A 17,527-nucleotide genomic window follows, 5' to 3' on the forward strand; every position below is an offset into this window, starting at 1 on the left:
GTATTATCAAGAGACAAGGTCTTTGTGCGCAAAATAGCTATGAAGGTGATGTAGCAAAATTTTTTCAGTAAAATAAAATTTCTCAGTATTCCTTTCTGGTCACACTACTAATAAATTACAAAATTGGCCTGTAACCTTAAGGGCTTGGCAATGCCTTCTTGAATATTTGAGAACAGCTTTCTCATCCTGTTTGTATTTTGGGAGAATGGGGGGACCAAAACTTAACATTCCTTTATATTAACAGGTGGGTAAATTTTCCTCCTAAATTTTGGAACACACTTTGCAGTCTTTATTTAAAGGGTCCTATTCAGAAACTAAAGATTAGCTCTTACCTCAAAGACACAAGCTTTCTTTCTCCTCACTTCTCATCACTCACCCCCACTTCCCCATCCAGAAAACTACCTTGACTCAATGGGAAAACTTCTAAACACTGGCTTGCCTTCATCCTCCCTCCCCCCAAATCTTATTGCCTCCCTTAACACTGTTCCTGCTGTCCTTCTCCATTCTTTTTAATGTGACATATACTTAAGAACTACCTTAGAAAACAGTATCCATCCACCCCTTTTCCTCTCCCCTTTCACTGAAGCTACTGGTAGAAAATTTAGGGAATTAAATTCTGATTGAAGAATATAGTGGGTCCAGTATCTTATATTTTTTAAAGTTCTACTTTTGGAACTTTGCTAAGGCATAGCTTCATATAGCTTAGATAAGAGCTGAAGTGGTCAATATAAAGCCTCACCATTCAAAGGGTGGTCTCAGGATGAGGCATCAATATCATGAGCTGGGAGCACGAATTAAAATTCACATTTTAACCCCCCACATGATTCTATCACATTGATTTGAGAAACAATCACCTAGATCAGTGCTGTCCAAAAGAACTTTCTGATCTGTGCTACTCAGTAGGGTAAACCACTAGCCACAAGTGGCAAAAAAGCATTTGAAATGTGACTAAGTGAAACTGAGGAAATTTTTAATTTGATTTAGATGATTTAGTCAAATGTGGTTATTAGCTACTATACTAGACAGATCCAATCTAGATAATTCATTTTAGTCAGGGGGCATCCAGATCTATGGATGCAAAAGGAATCCATGAGAGTTACTGCCTACAAAATTGTTCTCTCCTCTTTAATGAAGACAAAAGCCAGGTGTTAAAAACAATCCATTTATTGGGGTTTAAACTAGTTACACAATGAAATAATCAGTTTGGCACTACTCTATACAGGGATGATGCCCGTGTATGCTGACACTTAAATACTGTACCAGGACCTCTGCTGTGCTTAGGTCTCTATTGAGTCATTCAGCCAGTAGGTACTAAAATATATACTGTAGTGTTCCTTTAAGGAAGACTGTACAGAGTGTGTTGCAAGATGATATTCACCAACTTGTGAATTACTTTAACCTAGAAGGTACTTTGCATTCTATAAACTTGTCATAGGCAAACATGTGGCATTTGCATTCAGAGATGCACAAAAAGTTACATAAAAATTCAGACATTCTAACATTAAATGAATTCAAACAAAACCCCACACCTCAGCTTTTGTAACATGAAAATAATTTAAAAACAAAAATGGCATTCAATTGGTACAAAAGCCAAAAATCACCATAATAAAGAGCTACATGTGAATCTTTACAAATTAATTACACAATGGTGTTGTGTAAAAGGTTGCATCTGTACAAAGTCTTGCCAATGCTATCTGTACAGTTTATACAATCTTTTACATCTATATAACATTTATTAAACAAGTCAATTAAATATCAAGACTTAGTCTCTCAACGATTCTGCAGGCAAAAAAATAAAATAAAATAAAATAAAAAGGAAAAGAAAAAGAAGAAAAAAACTTACAGAATTTCCATAACACAGCAGTCTTCCATTAGGTGAAGTCTAACAGTTTTCAAAGAGGATCAAACAATATTTGTAAAGAATACAGGGAAAAATCAACCAGTCAGGGGTTTTATTGTTGTTGCTGTTTATTTTCAAAATCACACATTGTATACACACACAACAATCAATCAAAAACTCATTCACTAAACCCCCAGTTTTTCAGAAACTGCTCTTTTATTCAGCACCAAAAACTCCAGTCTGTGACAAGCACGAGGACACAGACTTCACTTCTGTGTCTTGATCGAGTAATCCATCAGGTCCTTGGTTAGGTTCCAGGCGTGTCATCTTTCCCCTCCATCTTCATGGCTCTCCAGGCTTCAGTTATGACCCACAGTCCTACTACCATCTAAACCAACAGCCATTTGGAAAGAATTCCAAATAATCTGAGATGAATGAAATGACAGGACCTGTATTACAGATGGGCATTCTCCATTCCAAGTAAACTGTTTCTTAATGAGTTCCTAGACTCTGTCTGGTCTTGGATGCCATGATCATATTGGGTAATTAATTCTAGTATGAGACATTGTTGCTTTGTCAGATGACAAAGAAAAAGTGATCAATATTCTGGAAACAGTTCCGGACAAGTTAGGAGATCAAATGGCAGCTGAAAAACTGTGGAACGCAGACTAATAAAACCAAACACAGAAACCACCAAAATGATGAGAGCTCAACAGAGGCAGAGTTTTAAAACCTGCAGAGAGCCACCACAGATGGTACCTGAGGATCTGGAATTTTTGATGAAAAGAGCTTGAAGTGAGGACTACTCATCTGTATCAGGGAGGAAAAAAATTTCAGTCAGGCAATAGGACAGTTAACTCTAAAAGCCCAGTAAGTGAAATTCTTTTTATTCTTCCTATCCCAACAGAAAGGCTTCTGGGTCCTCCATCTTTAATACAGATTTGATAATAAATACTTAAGAATCCAGATGATATGTTCTTACAACTATATAGAACTCAGAGTCCCCGTGGTAACCCAAAATGCCCAAGCCCCACTCAGGTAGCAACTAAGAAGATGATTTCTTTTATCTAACTATTTCCCAGCTTCTAAGCCTATTCATTTATAAAGGTCTAAAAGTAGTTATTTCAATTCTCTGCTTAATACTTGGAACAGAGAAGGAAGGAAAAATTCTCTGGGAATTTATTTCCACTGCCCATAGCAAAAGTCATATTAAAAACAAAAAAAAAATCTTTATCTAAAAAATGACATCTAAGAATGTCAACAAAAAGAAAAGACTTATGAATACCCATTTCCTGGTCATCGAACCAATGATATCTGCCTGAGGATATCAGACTTCTTTAAACTCAGAACTGTGCTGACTTACCCTTCTATGCATAATAGCATGGTGACACAAGGAGATCAGTGAGAACAAGCAGCTGGTCATCAGTGAACTGCTGTTTGTGTTCTTGCCAGTTGTCATGGTGTGTCCTTCGGAAATTGGATAGGGTCTTCTTTACAGTCATCTGCAGAGTAGGTGACCCGCATACATCTTATTTTAACCTCTCTGAACAACTAGTGTTATATTTAGGATACCTTTAGCTAAATAACATACCCTCTAGACTTCATATCTCACTCTCCACCAAATGTTACAAAACCAACAAACCAATTTTACTTCACAAAGCCACCAAGTTCACTTTAGAATTACCACCTGCAGTTATACCACATTATTAAACCACTTAAAATATACTCTTAACATCTGTTTACCAAGGTGAAAAGGACAGTCACTGGTCTTCTGACTTGTTTAATTTAGGTACACAGGTGATCACTAAATAACACCATCACACTTTCCTATTTAATATTAGCTCCCAATTAGATACTTCCTAAATATAACACGATGGTAAAACAGATGTGTAAAATTTAACTATACTGACAATCTTGACAATACTTTACTTATACTGGATTGGGAGAGGGACAGAGTTAAAATAATTTCCTTGCTATCAAAAGATCTTAAATATACATGGGAGCAAGGTCTCTGCAAGATTTTAATAGTTTGATAAGTAGAGTTAGTCTTATCAGATGTTGTAGTAGTGGCTGTATCAAAGCAGAAGGTCCAGACTATATAGGAAATTAAGTGGTTTATTATAAAACATCACTAATAATTTGTGCAAGGAAAGCAACAAGGAAGCATTTTACCTCAATAGGCTGAGGATCATTCAGATGTGCACTCAGATTCATAAGTAGCTGGGGCATCCAGGTGGGAACGTCATAAGGACTAGAAAGAACACATGCACCAAGTCCTAGCACCCCAGCGTGGCGTTTGACCAACTCTGCAAAGAAAACAGCAATCTACGTGAAAATATTTAGAGGACTCTATTGCACTTGTTACAGTAAAAGTAGTTTTCGATTATGCTGTTTACAATGTGTGAATTTCTGCATTTAAAATGAATATTTATGCACACATCAAAAACATGATTTTGAGCCTGAATGAAAGACAACCTATAGCTGTCCCTCAATTACAGCCTAATTATATCTAGGTCAGAAATGTATTTGCTAAAACTAGCAAAATAATGGCTTTTTGATAAACTCATATCATATGCAAAAGTGCAATCCCTGATCCTAAAGCAATCTCCAATCAAAATTAGACCTCACATTTCTAGATGCGACTACGCTTCATAGAACGCATCAAATCATTAGGCAAACACGCTCAAAAGAGAACTGTAATGTTTCTGTATTCTACAGGGTCTACATTCTTTCTTTAGCTATACAACTTATATTAAAGTGCATTACAATGCTCATTTTTTAATAAGATGTGTATTTGCATGTACTTTTAAATATATGGTATACATGAAACATGGACAGGGAATTGAAGTTAATAAAAGGGAATCTGGAGTAAACAATGACATTTGTTATAACAAAAACCTAAAACTACTTTGGCATTTAATTATTAAGAAACTGTTTTCAAGCAAAGAAACTAGAATATACATTGGTATCATATTGGAAATTGCTATTAGGTAACTATATGACATAATTAAGAGCCTACTATAACCAGCACTTAAGAGCTTCATATTCCAATCATTTCCTGCAAATTCAATAAGCTTCCTACTTAACTAATAACTATTTCTTTTCCATTATTCTTGTAGTTGTAGTGGTGGCAAGATTAGATGCTTCTTTACAATCAGGTTTAAATTTTCTTTTCAATGTGACATAGTAATCAGATCTTATTTTCTTTATCTTAGTGTGCAGGATCCTTGTACCTATTTCGGTTTTAGCTTTTATATTCCAGGTCGTGCCTTCTAATGCAAAGTTCCTCAAAAGCAGAAACAACTCTTCTCATTACCTAGCATAGACCCAGAGCAAATATATTTCTTGAGTAAGCCTAGTTAACTCTCAAAAGAATATGTGTTTTCTTTTTCTTAGTTTGTATTTTTCAATTAGAGTGACATGCAATATTAGTTGAGTTTCAGGTGTACAGCATAGTGGTTAGACACATATATATATATAATTTATGAAGTGATTCCCCTGATTAGTCTACCCACCTGGCATTACCGAATATGGGTTATTAATATGAGTAACTGTTACCTGCAGAAGGAATCGTATCTCCTACAGATCCAGGGTCTCGCTTTCTTTTCTTCGGTAGTTTCGTTTTGCACAGTTGCTCAAAATGAAACTGCATAGGACTGTCCATGGTAAGAAAGTTACACTGCAACAGACCGCTTAAGGTGGTAGCAGCCATTTCTCGAACCTGTAGAAATGATTACTTTTATTAGAGCTGAGATCCCAATGTTGGTGGAATGATGGAGGCTAGTAGTGTGGGGTGAGAACTGCGGTGGGTACCTTCCCTGGCATTCGTCTGCAAATTGTAAAAAAGTTCTTTTGCAGTTTCTTTTCTTTTTTTGCTCTTCGGTCGTTTCTTAATAGAGATTTCATCAGATTGTGAAAGGGTCTATGGCCTCAATATGGATGAAAACCACTATATTAGGCTTTCAGAAAGTAAATGCTTAACTATTTTACATAAAATTAAACTTCTCTACATTTTCCCACTGATAGTTCACTTTAAATCTAATAAAGCTTTCTTTAAACATTTCTATTTAGATTACTACAAAGTTTTTTCCATATTATAAATAGCTATAGCTAATTATTACTGATATTCAGTATCGCATGTTTTAAAAATGATAGTTTTAATAATAATGGTTGTTTATAATAACAGCTATATTTAAGTGTACTACATGAAGGAAAATATAAAAATAATCTATAAAAAATGTTGTGAAACAAGATCCAGAAAACAATACAGCAATCGCTATAAATGTTAAAGTTAGGTAACACTGACTTTCGAGATTTCCACCTTTCCATTTCTATTCTGTAGTTAAAAAAATATAAGAAGAAGTTTAGGAATTTTTACAGATAGCTTAGCCATAAATGCTTTAACTGAAGTTGGTTGGAGTTGACAGAACCACTGTGCATGTACTCTATGGACTAGACAATAGCTGTTCCCAGAACACAAGAGGAAGCTGGAATGCAAAATGAATGAGCTCATTAAGGGAGGTGGAGAAATTTCCATTTCCAGTTTCCTACAGATACAATCTATTTTCCGTGCTCTCAAATAAACTGCATACTTATTGGGAGAGTTACTCTACATGAAAATCCCATTAAGTCCATAAACTTAACAAAATTTTCAATTGCATTTTCTTTATATTTATATTTTGAAGTTATATTTAGAAAAATATCTTATTCCATATTTATTATATGCTTTTCTTACATTAGTGACTATTTCAACTAATAAATTTATTTTTCTGTACTAAATATCAATGTAGCCTCGCCACGGAAGTTGCCTTTAATTGCTCTACCAGAATAAAAAGGGACAACGATCCTATCTTAAGTTACTGGTTAATAGCATTTTTATGTAGATTTTCATTCCCTTGAAACTGCCTTCATGAACATTCCTATCACCACTTTTAAAATCTGTTAGGAATGTTATCTGTCCAGCTGCACAGAGAAGCCAGAACAGGAACTGCCCAATGTTTGTTTCCATTTGTACAGCAGCAAATCATGGTTAAGGTGTCAAAACTAATCACATAGGGCTATGTTAAAATTAAAGTTACTTTTAGTAATTTAATTTACTTTAACAGAACACATCTTATTAATGTGGAAATATTTCTTAAAGGGAGTTTTATTTCTAACAAGGGATGCTCATTATTGCACTAATAAATTAAAAAAAGGAGGGGGGAGCATGATGCTTTCTTTAAATTTATTAAATTTTGATTTTACCTCTAGCTGTTCATCCTCCAAAAGACTTATAACCAGCCACCTGATGTCTTTAACTGCATCTTCATTGTTTAGGAAAATGAAGAGGTTATAAAATACCATGGTCTGGAGGTAGGTCAGTACTGTATATCTAGCATGCCAAGAACTGCTCCTTGCTGTCTGTGAATGAGATGTTAGAAACAATGAAAATACTGCTGACAAGAACATGAGATGACAGACACCAAAATTACATGCAAATATCTTCTAATATAATTCTACCTATTTTATAGGTAGTTAGAACAAGCTCATCTTATATTACCTTCTAAATAAAAGGTTGCATGAGCTATTTCAGGTAAAAGTATTCAGGATGTATGAATGGCTATGAGTAAAGGGAAAGGAATATATAGATAAAAGTCAATTTTAGAAGAGAGAATTATTTATAATCAATGACTCTAACTCCTACAAGGGTTGCACATTATTTTATTTTACTTTTGATGGTAGCAAGTGGGTACTGATAACAAAAAAGACTGATAAATACTAAATTCCAGTACAAAAATAATGCCATTTTGGGATGTTAAAAACATTTTTCAGTGTTGTTCAAACCTAAAAATCTAACCTAAGGAACATGTCCATTTTTATACTATATAACACACCTATGACATAGAGTTGAGCACACAATGCACTAAAAATGCTGCAAAATGTATTCAGTGAGGTCTTTCTATCATAGGCCAGGAAACAAACTCATAAAATAAAGGAGAAATAATAAAAGGGAATGACAATCCCCTTTCCTCTTAGGCATTTTTTATTCAAGGTACAATAATTAGCTCTTCATACATAGAAAATTTAGGGGTTGAGTGACCTGCCCAAGGTCACAAAAGTTGGTGACAGAATCAGGTACAGAATAGGTCTATTTCTTTGGTCAGTGCATGCCTTCTCTCACACCAAAAGAAAATTAAGAATGAAAACAAATATCAGATAATGTGTGGCCTGCAAATGACTATGAAAGTCTTAGAATGGTAAAGCCAAAATTCTAACCAAAAGATATAAATATTTGTTATACACTCTTACTTGTTTTAGCACCTGAAGTACCAAAGGCACTTGATGAGGGTAAAGTAACCCCTGAGACATTAATGATAAACATAACTTTGCATCTCTTTTCAGTTCATCATAGCTATTGTCATTTTCCACTGGGGCAATCTAGAGAACGAGAAAACAAACCAAACACATAAATTAAAAAAATAACAACCAATATGTATGAAAGCAACCTTATATGAAAGAAATCATGTTTTTACTTTTATCAACTTCAGGGGAAATTTTCAAACATATACAAAACCAGAGAATAGTGTAATAAATCCCATTAATCAATCAGTCACCTCCTCAACAATGACAAACTCATGGATAATCTTTTCATTTTTTGCTCCTCTTTGATTCCCCTCCAAATAATTTGAAGTAAATCCCAGAAATATTTCATCCATAAAAATATTTTATTATGTACCTCTAAAAGTCATTTAAACATAAAACCTAAGACACCAGACAAAAATTCATTACAACTAAAATATAAAATATTCAGTAGTGCTTAACATACATGTGTTATTATTACAATTGGATTTTTGGAATCCGGCTCGACATAATGAACACACAATATGTATGGTTAGTATGTCTCTTAAATCTAAAAGATTCTATTAAAAATGTTAACATGTTCCATAAATTCCCCCATCCTTTTAAAAAATCATTTGCTTTTTTGTTTTGTTTTTTAAAGAGAACAGCGACCTAGGTCCTTTGTAGTTTCCCTACTGTGGCAAAAGATAAATGGTCTATGGCCATGCCACCCTGAATGTGCCTGATCTTGTCTAACCTTGGAAGCTAAGCAGGGTTGGGCTTGGTTAGTACTTGGATGGGAGACCACCTAGGAATACCAGGTGCTGTAGGCATTAAAAACGAACAAACAAAAAACCATAAATGGTGTTGTGATTTTCACTTATGTTCAGTTTTTTTTTCTATGACGAACCATTATAAAAACAGAGATTTGAAAACTGGTGACACCTATTCCTTTTTTTATTTTAATACTTTATACAGAAAAACTTTCTTTTACTCAGAATAATTTCCCTCCTATCCTCCAAAAGTGAACAATGAGTTTCAACAAATTTAATGGCTTTTATCCTGCAGTTATTCTTCTTACTGGTGCTCAAACTGGCTCCTGAGTCCTTTAACTGGTACGACAAGATGAGTTAGGTTTAAACATTTCTTGGTCTAAATCTGAAATTATCCCTTTTTCCAAGGAGCCTTGGTTCTTCTAGTGGGAAATAATGCTTCCAAACTGTTATCTGGGCACCAGGAATATTGATTGCTATTAGGTTAATTAGTGGTTCTAGGCATTTTTGGTGAACAGTGCTAAGAAATAAGCATATTTTCTGAGTAGAAACAGAGCATGAGCTCAAAATGGTAAATTTCAAATTCAGGATTAGAGTAATTATACTAAACAGCTTGGATTTTTATATCTTATTTCTTGTGCTAAAAATCTTGGTTCTCACTGACAATTATTATTTGCTCTATGTTATACAATAGACATAATAACTTCACTTCAATGCAATTACTAAGAATACCATCCACAAAGCATGTATAAATTTCTGTGTTTTTAGAAGTCACTGCTCTGTATATTTATTCTACCAACCAGATACACAGTGAGGTAGGGTTCATTTATTTCATTTTGCCTTTTTCTTTTTAAGGATTTTTCTTTCATTTAAATTTTTTTTATGATTATGAAAAGTATTTATAGTGTTCTGAAGACAAATTCATAAAACTTTCTTTTCACTCTACCTTTTCTTTGTCCCCAACCCTTTAAAATAAGTATCCTTTAAAATATTCCAATGTTATCTTCTCGTTTCTTTTTACAGTCTAGTTTTAATTTCCAAAAGGAAATTATTTTTTTCTAAGAATTATATCCATTTAGGTGATATATTCAAAGCTTAGTATTACCAAATTTCTTTGCATACCTATAACAGATGGGAATTTAACCAAGCCTTTTCTGTGACAAAGACTCTGTCCTTGTCCATATTTTATTTGGAGCCCTCTTTTTGTCCTTGGGCCTGCTCAGTCCAGTTGTAGCAAGAATCCTGGTAAGAATAGTCTAAGAGAATTCCTCGCCCCTCACCCGATATCTGATCATCCTGGTCTGCTTTCAGCAAGGATCCCATTAAGTTGTTTTTTTAGGAATCCTCTACCCTTGATGTTTCATCTTAGTAATTTTCGATTTACTGACACCCCCAAGCCCATCACCCCACGACTTGCGTTCTATTACATATCCCCAGTTGTCTTTGCCGTTGAGCACAATCTCGCCTCCATACCGAGAGTCTCAAACCCATCACGACAGCCCTGAATAAAGTCTTCCTTATAATTTTAACATGTCAGAATAAATGTTTATCAACTGATCGTCCAAGTTGAGTATATTAATTCACTTGATATTTGTCCAGAGTTTAATGGAAATAATTTTCCTTACCACATTTTATTAAAATAAGTATGTGAGATTTCATTTCAAATCAGTAAAGATTAATTATCTTGAAAATTAAGCTGCATCTTTATAACACTTTAAGTAATATAAAAGTAACTTATCTAAATTTTGTATTTTATACTGCAAATTGAAAAGGTAATACTATAAAATGTTAGAAAACACAGATTTCTTTAAAAAGATAACCTTAAACTGACATAGTTCAAAGCGTTATTTAAAAATAAAGAAAACTATTCAATGGAACTACTTTGTAACACTACAACAGAAAAGTGGCAAAATACAGATAGCTGGCAGAAAAATACAAACAGATAATATATGTAAAAATAGCCTCACTAAAGAAGTGCAATGATTTATTTTTTTAAATCTATTTAACAGCAAAGACTTTTTGTTTTTGTTTTTTTAAATCAGAGTTGTGGGGGAAAAGGTAACACAATACAGCTTCACTGGAGGTCAGTATCCACCAAAATGACAAATGGAGATAGATGTCTTTTTCCCAGCAATCGTACACATAGTAATTATCTTACAAATATACTTATATTTGCAAAATATTGTTATCATTGTTTTAACAGGCAAAAGCTGGGAACAACCAGAATGTCCATCAATAGAAAATAAGTTAAATAAATGATAGTACAATATAGCTATTAAAATGAAAGAGGTAATTGTAGAAAAATGACCATAATCTATCAAGTTAAAAAAAAAAATCAATGTGGAAATAGTTGTTTTTGTTAAAAAAAAAAAAAAATTAAACCCCAATGCATTGTATGGCACAGCTGTCTTCACAGACAAAAGTGTAAAAGGACACACACCAAACAAACAAAGCTAGGATAAAAATTATTACAAATAATCAATAGTCTAAATCTCCAGGTAGCGTAGACAAAGTTGTCTTCCTTTGTCATTTAATTTACCCATAGTGAAATTGAGGTGATTTAGAGTTTGGTTAGTAGTATACAAAAGGAGATATTCATTTGTTGGCAAGCCTATCTACTGTAACTACCAAAATAATTTAAGGTGACTCATTCACTTTTGAATAAGCAGTCTCTCTTCCTACCATTCACGAAAAAAATGTTTTATGAATGCAATTAAGACATAATATTTTCATGTTTAGAATGGGTTAAAATGTTCTTTAGAAACAGTAAAATCCTGAAATCCAATAGACAAACTTCACCATACAGAGTAGTAGTATGTTCCAAAATGATGAATAACAAATTGACCAGTTCCTAATGTCCGACAAGAAATCATTTGGGATACACTACTTTTAGGTCCCAGTGAGATCAAAATCTTATTTTGTAGTGATTATATCTATCTTTTTTTTTTTCCCCCCGTGGAATGGAAACTTTTTCTGTCACAAAGTAAAACCTCTAAGTTTGTAGGAGCACTTTCATTAGTTCATCTCAAGAAATCACAAAAATTATTATCTAGATTTCCCTATCAGCAACTACTTTTTAGGAAAGTTTACCTGAATCTAACTCACTTCAATTTTTCAATTTTCAACTTTAATATTTTCCTAAAATTATTACTTTTCTTTGTAGCTATCATATGACTTTAAAAATAACACGTGTATATTGTGATAATTTTCTAAGAACCATATGTATGGTTACAGAAAAGCCACGACACAGACAACCTTAAAATCTACGAATATTCTTTGGCACTGAATGGGGTGGATTAGCCATTTCATAAAAAAAAATATCTGCCGATATCTTCCCTATAATATTGAGGGGAAAAAAAAAGTCTAAAAATAGAAAAGAAAAAAAAGTCTTAATGTGCAACAACAGACTTATCTAAGTCTTAAGGGAAATTTGTGAGTAAAAAAAGCCAATCAGAAAAGGTCACATACCTCCATTTATGTGACATTCTTAAAATGACAGTTATAGAAATGGAGAACGAATTAGTGGTTGCCAGTAGTTAGGGATGGTTAGGGGAAGGGAGGTAGGTATCACTGACTATAAAGGGGGTAGCACAAAGATATTTTTATGATAATAAGAGTATTTCTGTATCTAATTGTGGTGGCTACATGTATGTATACATATGAGAAAATGACAGAATTATACATACATACCCATTTCAATTTTCTAATTTGGAGAATGTGCTATAGCTTTAAAAAAATGTAATTACTGGAGAAAACTGAAGGATGCATGGGACCCCTTTGTACTATGTCTTTGTAATTTCCTGTGAATCCATAATTATTTCAAAGTAATAATTTTAGGGGTGGAGAGTAGAGAGGGAGTCAATGTCCATGAAATTAAGGGTCTTTCTTTAGGTATTGACTATTATTTTTTTGTTTTCTGGCCATACTATAAAACAGACTGGGTTTTCCTTAAGACTTGAAATAAGGATGTTTGAATGACTACTTGAAGCATGAATATGTGCATTTCCTAGCCAATATCCATTCTTTCTTTTGCTAACAGTGACAATTGGACATCCTTCTCTTTTGTCATTCCGGTGGAAACTGTCAATCAAGGGATCATACTCCTTAGCTAGAATGGCGACGAAAGACTCAAGCCCAGTCAATGAGACTTTTTCTCCTGGGCATTTGACTTTTGAAAAGAGAGATAAAAGGAGACAGTACCCTGAAGAGGCTGTTAGTTTCTGTCACCTAGTTCCCCATAATTACTATGGTTCCAACCCAGTCCTTAAGCTTTTGCTTCCATTCTGTGAATTACCTAGCACTTCTAGGTAATCCAATTAACCTATTTTCACTGCCATAGCCATGTGGTTTCTAGTGTTTGCAATGAAAGAATCTTAACTCATACACTGCTATAAAAAAAGGAGATCTTAATATTTCTTTTGCTTTGTTTTCCTACAAATTATTATTTTTAGTAAATCACAGATAAAATTTAACTGGTATTAAACTGTGTAAACTAAATGCTGTCCATTTAGTTAGCAATGGACTTATTTTATAGGGTCGTCTTCTCTAATTATTGAGAAAAACAATTTTTCTGAAGAAATGCCATCAATGGCATGTAATTTTATACTAACTATCACAGCATCTGCAAATTTTTAAGTCTGATGTCTGCAAAACTATTATTCTACAGTAGTGAGTTTTGAGGAGCATTTAGTGTAAGTGTGAAACTTAAAATGCAACATGGCCTCTTTCTTTTCCTGACCACTGCCATTTGAGCCTCAATTATTCCAAATTAAAATTCAGTTAAAGAAGAGTAACAAAAGTAATATAAGTGCATATTTTACGCTCTGCTTTCTGCTTTACAGGCATTATCTCATTTCATCCTTGTCACAACTTTCTGAGGAATACTGATACTATCTCACACTTCACATATAAAGGCACAGTCTTAGAAGTTCAGTAGCTTGTGCGAGGCATCAAAAAAAAAAAAAAAAAAAAAAAGTACCTGTCACTAAAGCCAGTGTTCTGTAACATACATGGTTGGAAATCATCTTCCCTTAATCTTGAGCATTATGGGGACTCTTAGACTCAACACATCTGATCTGTCTACAAAATAACTTTGTTCATTTGTACTGTGATGCCTTCATACTCTAGACCCTATCACCATGATATGGCCTAAAGCCAGATCCTCAACCTCAATATCTGCATATTCAGGAGAAATGTTAGGCCTGTCACTATCAACTTACACAGTAGAGCTTTATAATGTTTCCCATATTTCATACATTTCAAGTGGATTCAAATTGTCCTTCTTTCTCATATATTAGTTTTCAATTTTTTTTTGAGTGAAAGAAAGAGGGAAGAACTACAGCTATTTCAACATTCATTGCATATTATGTATTTATGAACATAAGAGATCATGCTCTGTGTCCACTGCATATGTGGCAGTGGAAAAGTTTACACACCACTGCCCCAAAAGATAAACCCTATTTATACCAAGAACCTATATGTAACAAGGACCTATATACTAACAGTTACTGTCCACTTTTATATCTCAAAAGATCCCAGAGATATTCGTGGGTATCAGGCCCTACACAGCTTTCTTAAAAGTATTTTAGTAGTGAATCTTCTGAAAATTACTGGTAGCATGATCTCTTTGAAATATTCTAAAGATAAAAGTATACTGTGGTAAATAAAAAGTTAAGTACACCATTTGCAAATAAACAAGAACAAGGGCTCTCCTTCTTACATGATAACAATTATACTGACCAATAATTGTCAAGTAATGGTGATGTTTGTGCCAAGCCTTCCAAATGAGCAATGAGACTAGATTAGAAAAAAAACCAAAGCCAACCATGGCATAACTGCAAACTATAATTCTGAAAACTGATATATCAACTTGTGACCTTACTTTTATTGACTTCTACCTCTGACAAGATGAGTAATTAAAACGACCTAAGGGTTATACCTTTCATCAAATAAAATTTCGATGTCATTAATGATTACCAGAGATAAGTTATTTCCTGTAGATATTTGTTAGAACCAATGACAGGGCCATTTAACACTGTAAAATAAACACAATACTGAATACTTTGATCTTCAGATTTATTAAACATTGAATTAAAAATTGCTATCTTAAAAAAATTTTGTTGTGGCTTTCCTTTCAGCTATCAGTACTTTCCTAAACTATTACTTGGAAATTGGCTATCAGTGAAACAACAGAATCTCTTGGGATCCTATTCTTACTTAATATTAAAAAGATTATTTCAATAAATTCTAAACCACTACTACCTAATGATTTTCCTGTGACTACTGAATTACTTAGAGATCCAATCAAATCATATACAGTCTGAAAACCTATCAACCATCAGATGATAAATATGAATTCTTTCTGAAGGTCAAAGACAGATGCATTCTTAATTTTAGCCATAAACTTACCTTAAAAAATAAAGGTAGAAGCTGAAGTTGTTCTGTGACTGCTGTAGAGAAGGCTCTTCCTGCACTTGCCATCAGCCATTTCAATACTATTTGAAATTAACATGCAGAATCAGTCTTTGTTATCCAGTTAGAGACCACAAAGTAGAATAATATTGTAATGCTAGTATCTGCCACTCTGACAGTTCTCAAACATTAAGAAAGAAATCATCTATACTACTTCACATATTAGACGCTGATCAGCAGTATGACAGGACCCACAAAGAAGGGTGTCAACAAATCTAGTGCACTAAAGCCACTCTCAAAGAATGAATCAGCAAATTATTGATAGTTTACCAAATAACTACACAAATTAAAGTAGCCTTCAATAATCCTAAGATTGCAAAAATAATGATTAAATTCATTGTTATTTATGTTTAGAATACTCGAAAAATTTTTAGATATAAAAACAATAGGACATCGCCAATAACCAAGACAATTTTGAAAAAGAACAAAGTTGGAGGACTCACACTTCAAAGTTTCAAAACTTACTACAAAGCTACAGTAATCAAAACAGTGTACTGCTGACATAAGAACATACATACAGACCGAAGGAATAGACTAGAGAGCCTAGAAATAAATCCTCACGCATTTGGCCAATTAATTTTCAACAGGAGTAGCAAAACTACTCAGGGTGGATTAGAGACCTAAATGAAAGGGATAGAACAATAAAACTCTCAGGAAAAAACTTACGGGGGGCGGGTAACTTCATGACATTGGGTATTGCAAAGATTTCTTAGATATGACAGAAAAAGCAAAAAAGCAACAAAAGTAACAAATAGATCAATTGGACTGCATCAAAATAAAAAAACTCTTGTGCATCAAACGATACAATCAAGAGAATAAAAAAGACAACTCACAGAATGGGAGAAAATATTTGCAAATCATATATCAAATAAGAAACTGATATCCCAAATATATAAAGAACTACAACTCAACAAGAGAACCTAATTCAAAAATGAGCAAAAGACTTGAATAGGTATTACTCCAAAGAAGATACAAAAATGGCAAAGAAACAAAAAAGATGTTCAACCACTAATCATTAGGGAAATGCAAATCCAAATCATGAGATACCTTCTTTTCACCAATTAGGATAGTTACAGTCATAAAAACAGAAAATAAGTGTTGGCATGGATATGGAAAAAAAACAAAACTTTTTTGCATTGTTGGTTGCAATGTATAACAGTACAGCCACTGTGGAAAACAGCTTAGTGGCTCCTCAAAAAGTTAAACACATAATTATCATAAGGTCTAGCAATTCGCTTTCAATGCCCAGAAGAACTAAAAGCACAAATTCGAACAGATACTTCTACATCAACGCTTACAGCAGTATTGTTCACAATAGCCAAAAGATGTAAGTTACCTAAATGTCCATCAATAAATGCATAGAATAAACACTGAAAACAACATGCAAAGTGAAAAAAGCCAGACATGTATGATTCCACTTATATGAGGTACCTAGACTAAGGCAAGTTCACAGAGACAACTCCTGGATTGCCAAGAGGCTGGGAGAAGGGGAGATTGAGTAGTTACTGCTTAATGGGTAGTTTTAATTTTGCAAGATGAAAAGAGTACTAAAGATAGATGATGGTGACAGCTGGACAACAATGTGAATATATTTGATGCCACTGAACTGTAAATTTTGTATTATGTACATTTTACCACAGTGAAGAAAAAAAAAAAAGAAAAAAGCCCTAGGAAAATCTAAATAAATATATTTTCAAGCTAGTCTCCACTAATTTTAGCCACTTACTAGTTTTTAATAGTTTAATGCCCTGAGTTCGTTCATCTTCTTCACCAATTCCATTTTCTTCCATAACATGGTTCTGAATTTCTTCATCCACATCCATGAGGGGTTTCAATTTCTCTAGAATTCGAGCAGTAAACTCAGGGACACGAGGGGATGCTGTTGGCGCGGTGTTTGGCAAAGAAACATCTATCATGAATATGTAGGTCAGCACACTATAAAGTAAAATATGTATAGTAAGAAAAGATCCCACATTATCAATAAAACTAGGGTTTAAAAGTTATAACCTAACCAAGACAACTCCCGGGGAAGGTCTCGTGCCTATCCCTGCAATTCTGAAATATTAAAAACTGGGGTGTGGTGACTTGCTCACCTCTCTCTGGGCTTGTGAGCACACTGTCATCC

General features: G+C 33.8%; 1 protein-coding gene and 1 pseudogene across 1 annotated transcript in view; one reads left to right on the forward strand and one right to left on the reverse strand.

Annotated features, from left to right (window-relative positions):
* Positions 1-1,146: 1,146 nt before the first annotated feature.
* The window catches only part of PSME4 (proteasome activator subunit 4), an 83,854-nt gene continuing 67,473 nt past the window's right edge, over positions 1,147-17,527 (reverse strand). Inside the window, exons 40-47 of the mRNA XM_016127455.2 lie at positions 17,129-17,337; positions 15,340-15,425; positions 8,129-8,257; positions 7,085-7,240; positions 5,399-5,561; positions 4,013-4,146; positions 3,204-3,342; positions 1,147-2,650 (exon numbers count right to left, since the gene is read on the reverse strand). Coding sequence (XP_015982941.1) covers positions 3,208-3,342; positions 4,013-4,146; positions 5,399-5,561; positions 7,085-7,240; positions 8,129-8,257; positions 15,340-15,425; positions 17,129-17,337 — 1,012 coding nt within the window. The 3' untranslated portion in view covers positions 1,147-2,650; positions 3,204-3,207. The remainder of the gene's footprint in view (positions 2,651-3,203; positions 3,343-4,012; positions 4,147-5,398; positions 5,562-7,084; positions 7,241-8,128; positions 8,258-15,339; positions 15,426-17,128; positions 17,338-17,527) is intronic.
* On the forward strand, positions 8,873-8,991 carry LOC118605939 (annotated as a pseudogene).

Source organism: Rousettus aegyptiacus, unplaced genomic scaffold (assembly GCF_014176215.1).
Source record: "Rousettus aegyptiacus isolate mRouAeg1 unplaced genomic scaffold, mRouAeg1.p scaffold_m13_p_7, whole genome shotgun sequence".
Taxonomy (NCBI): domain Eukaryota; kingdom Metazoa; phylum Chordata; class Mammalia; order Chiroptera; family Pteropodidae; genus Rousettus; species Rousettus aegyptiacus.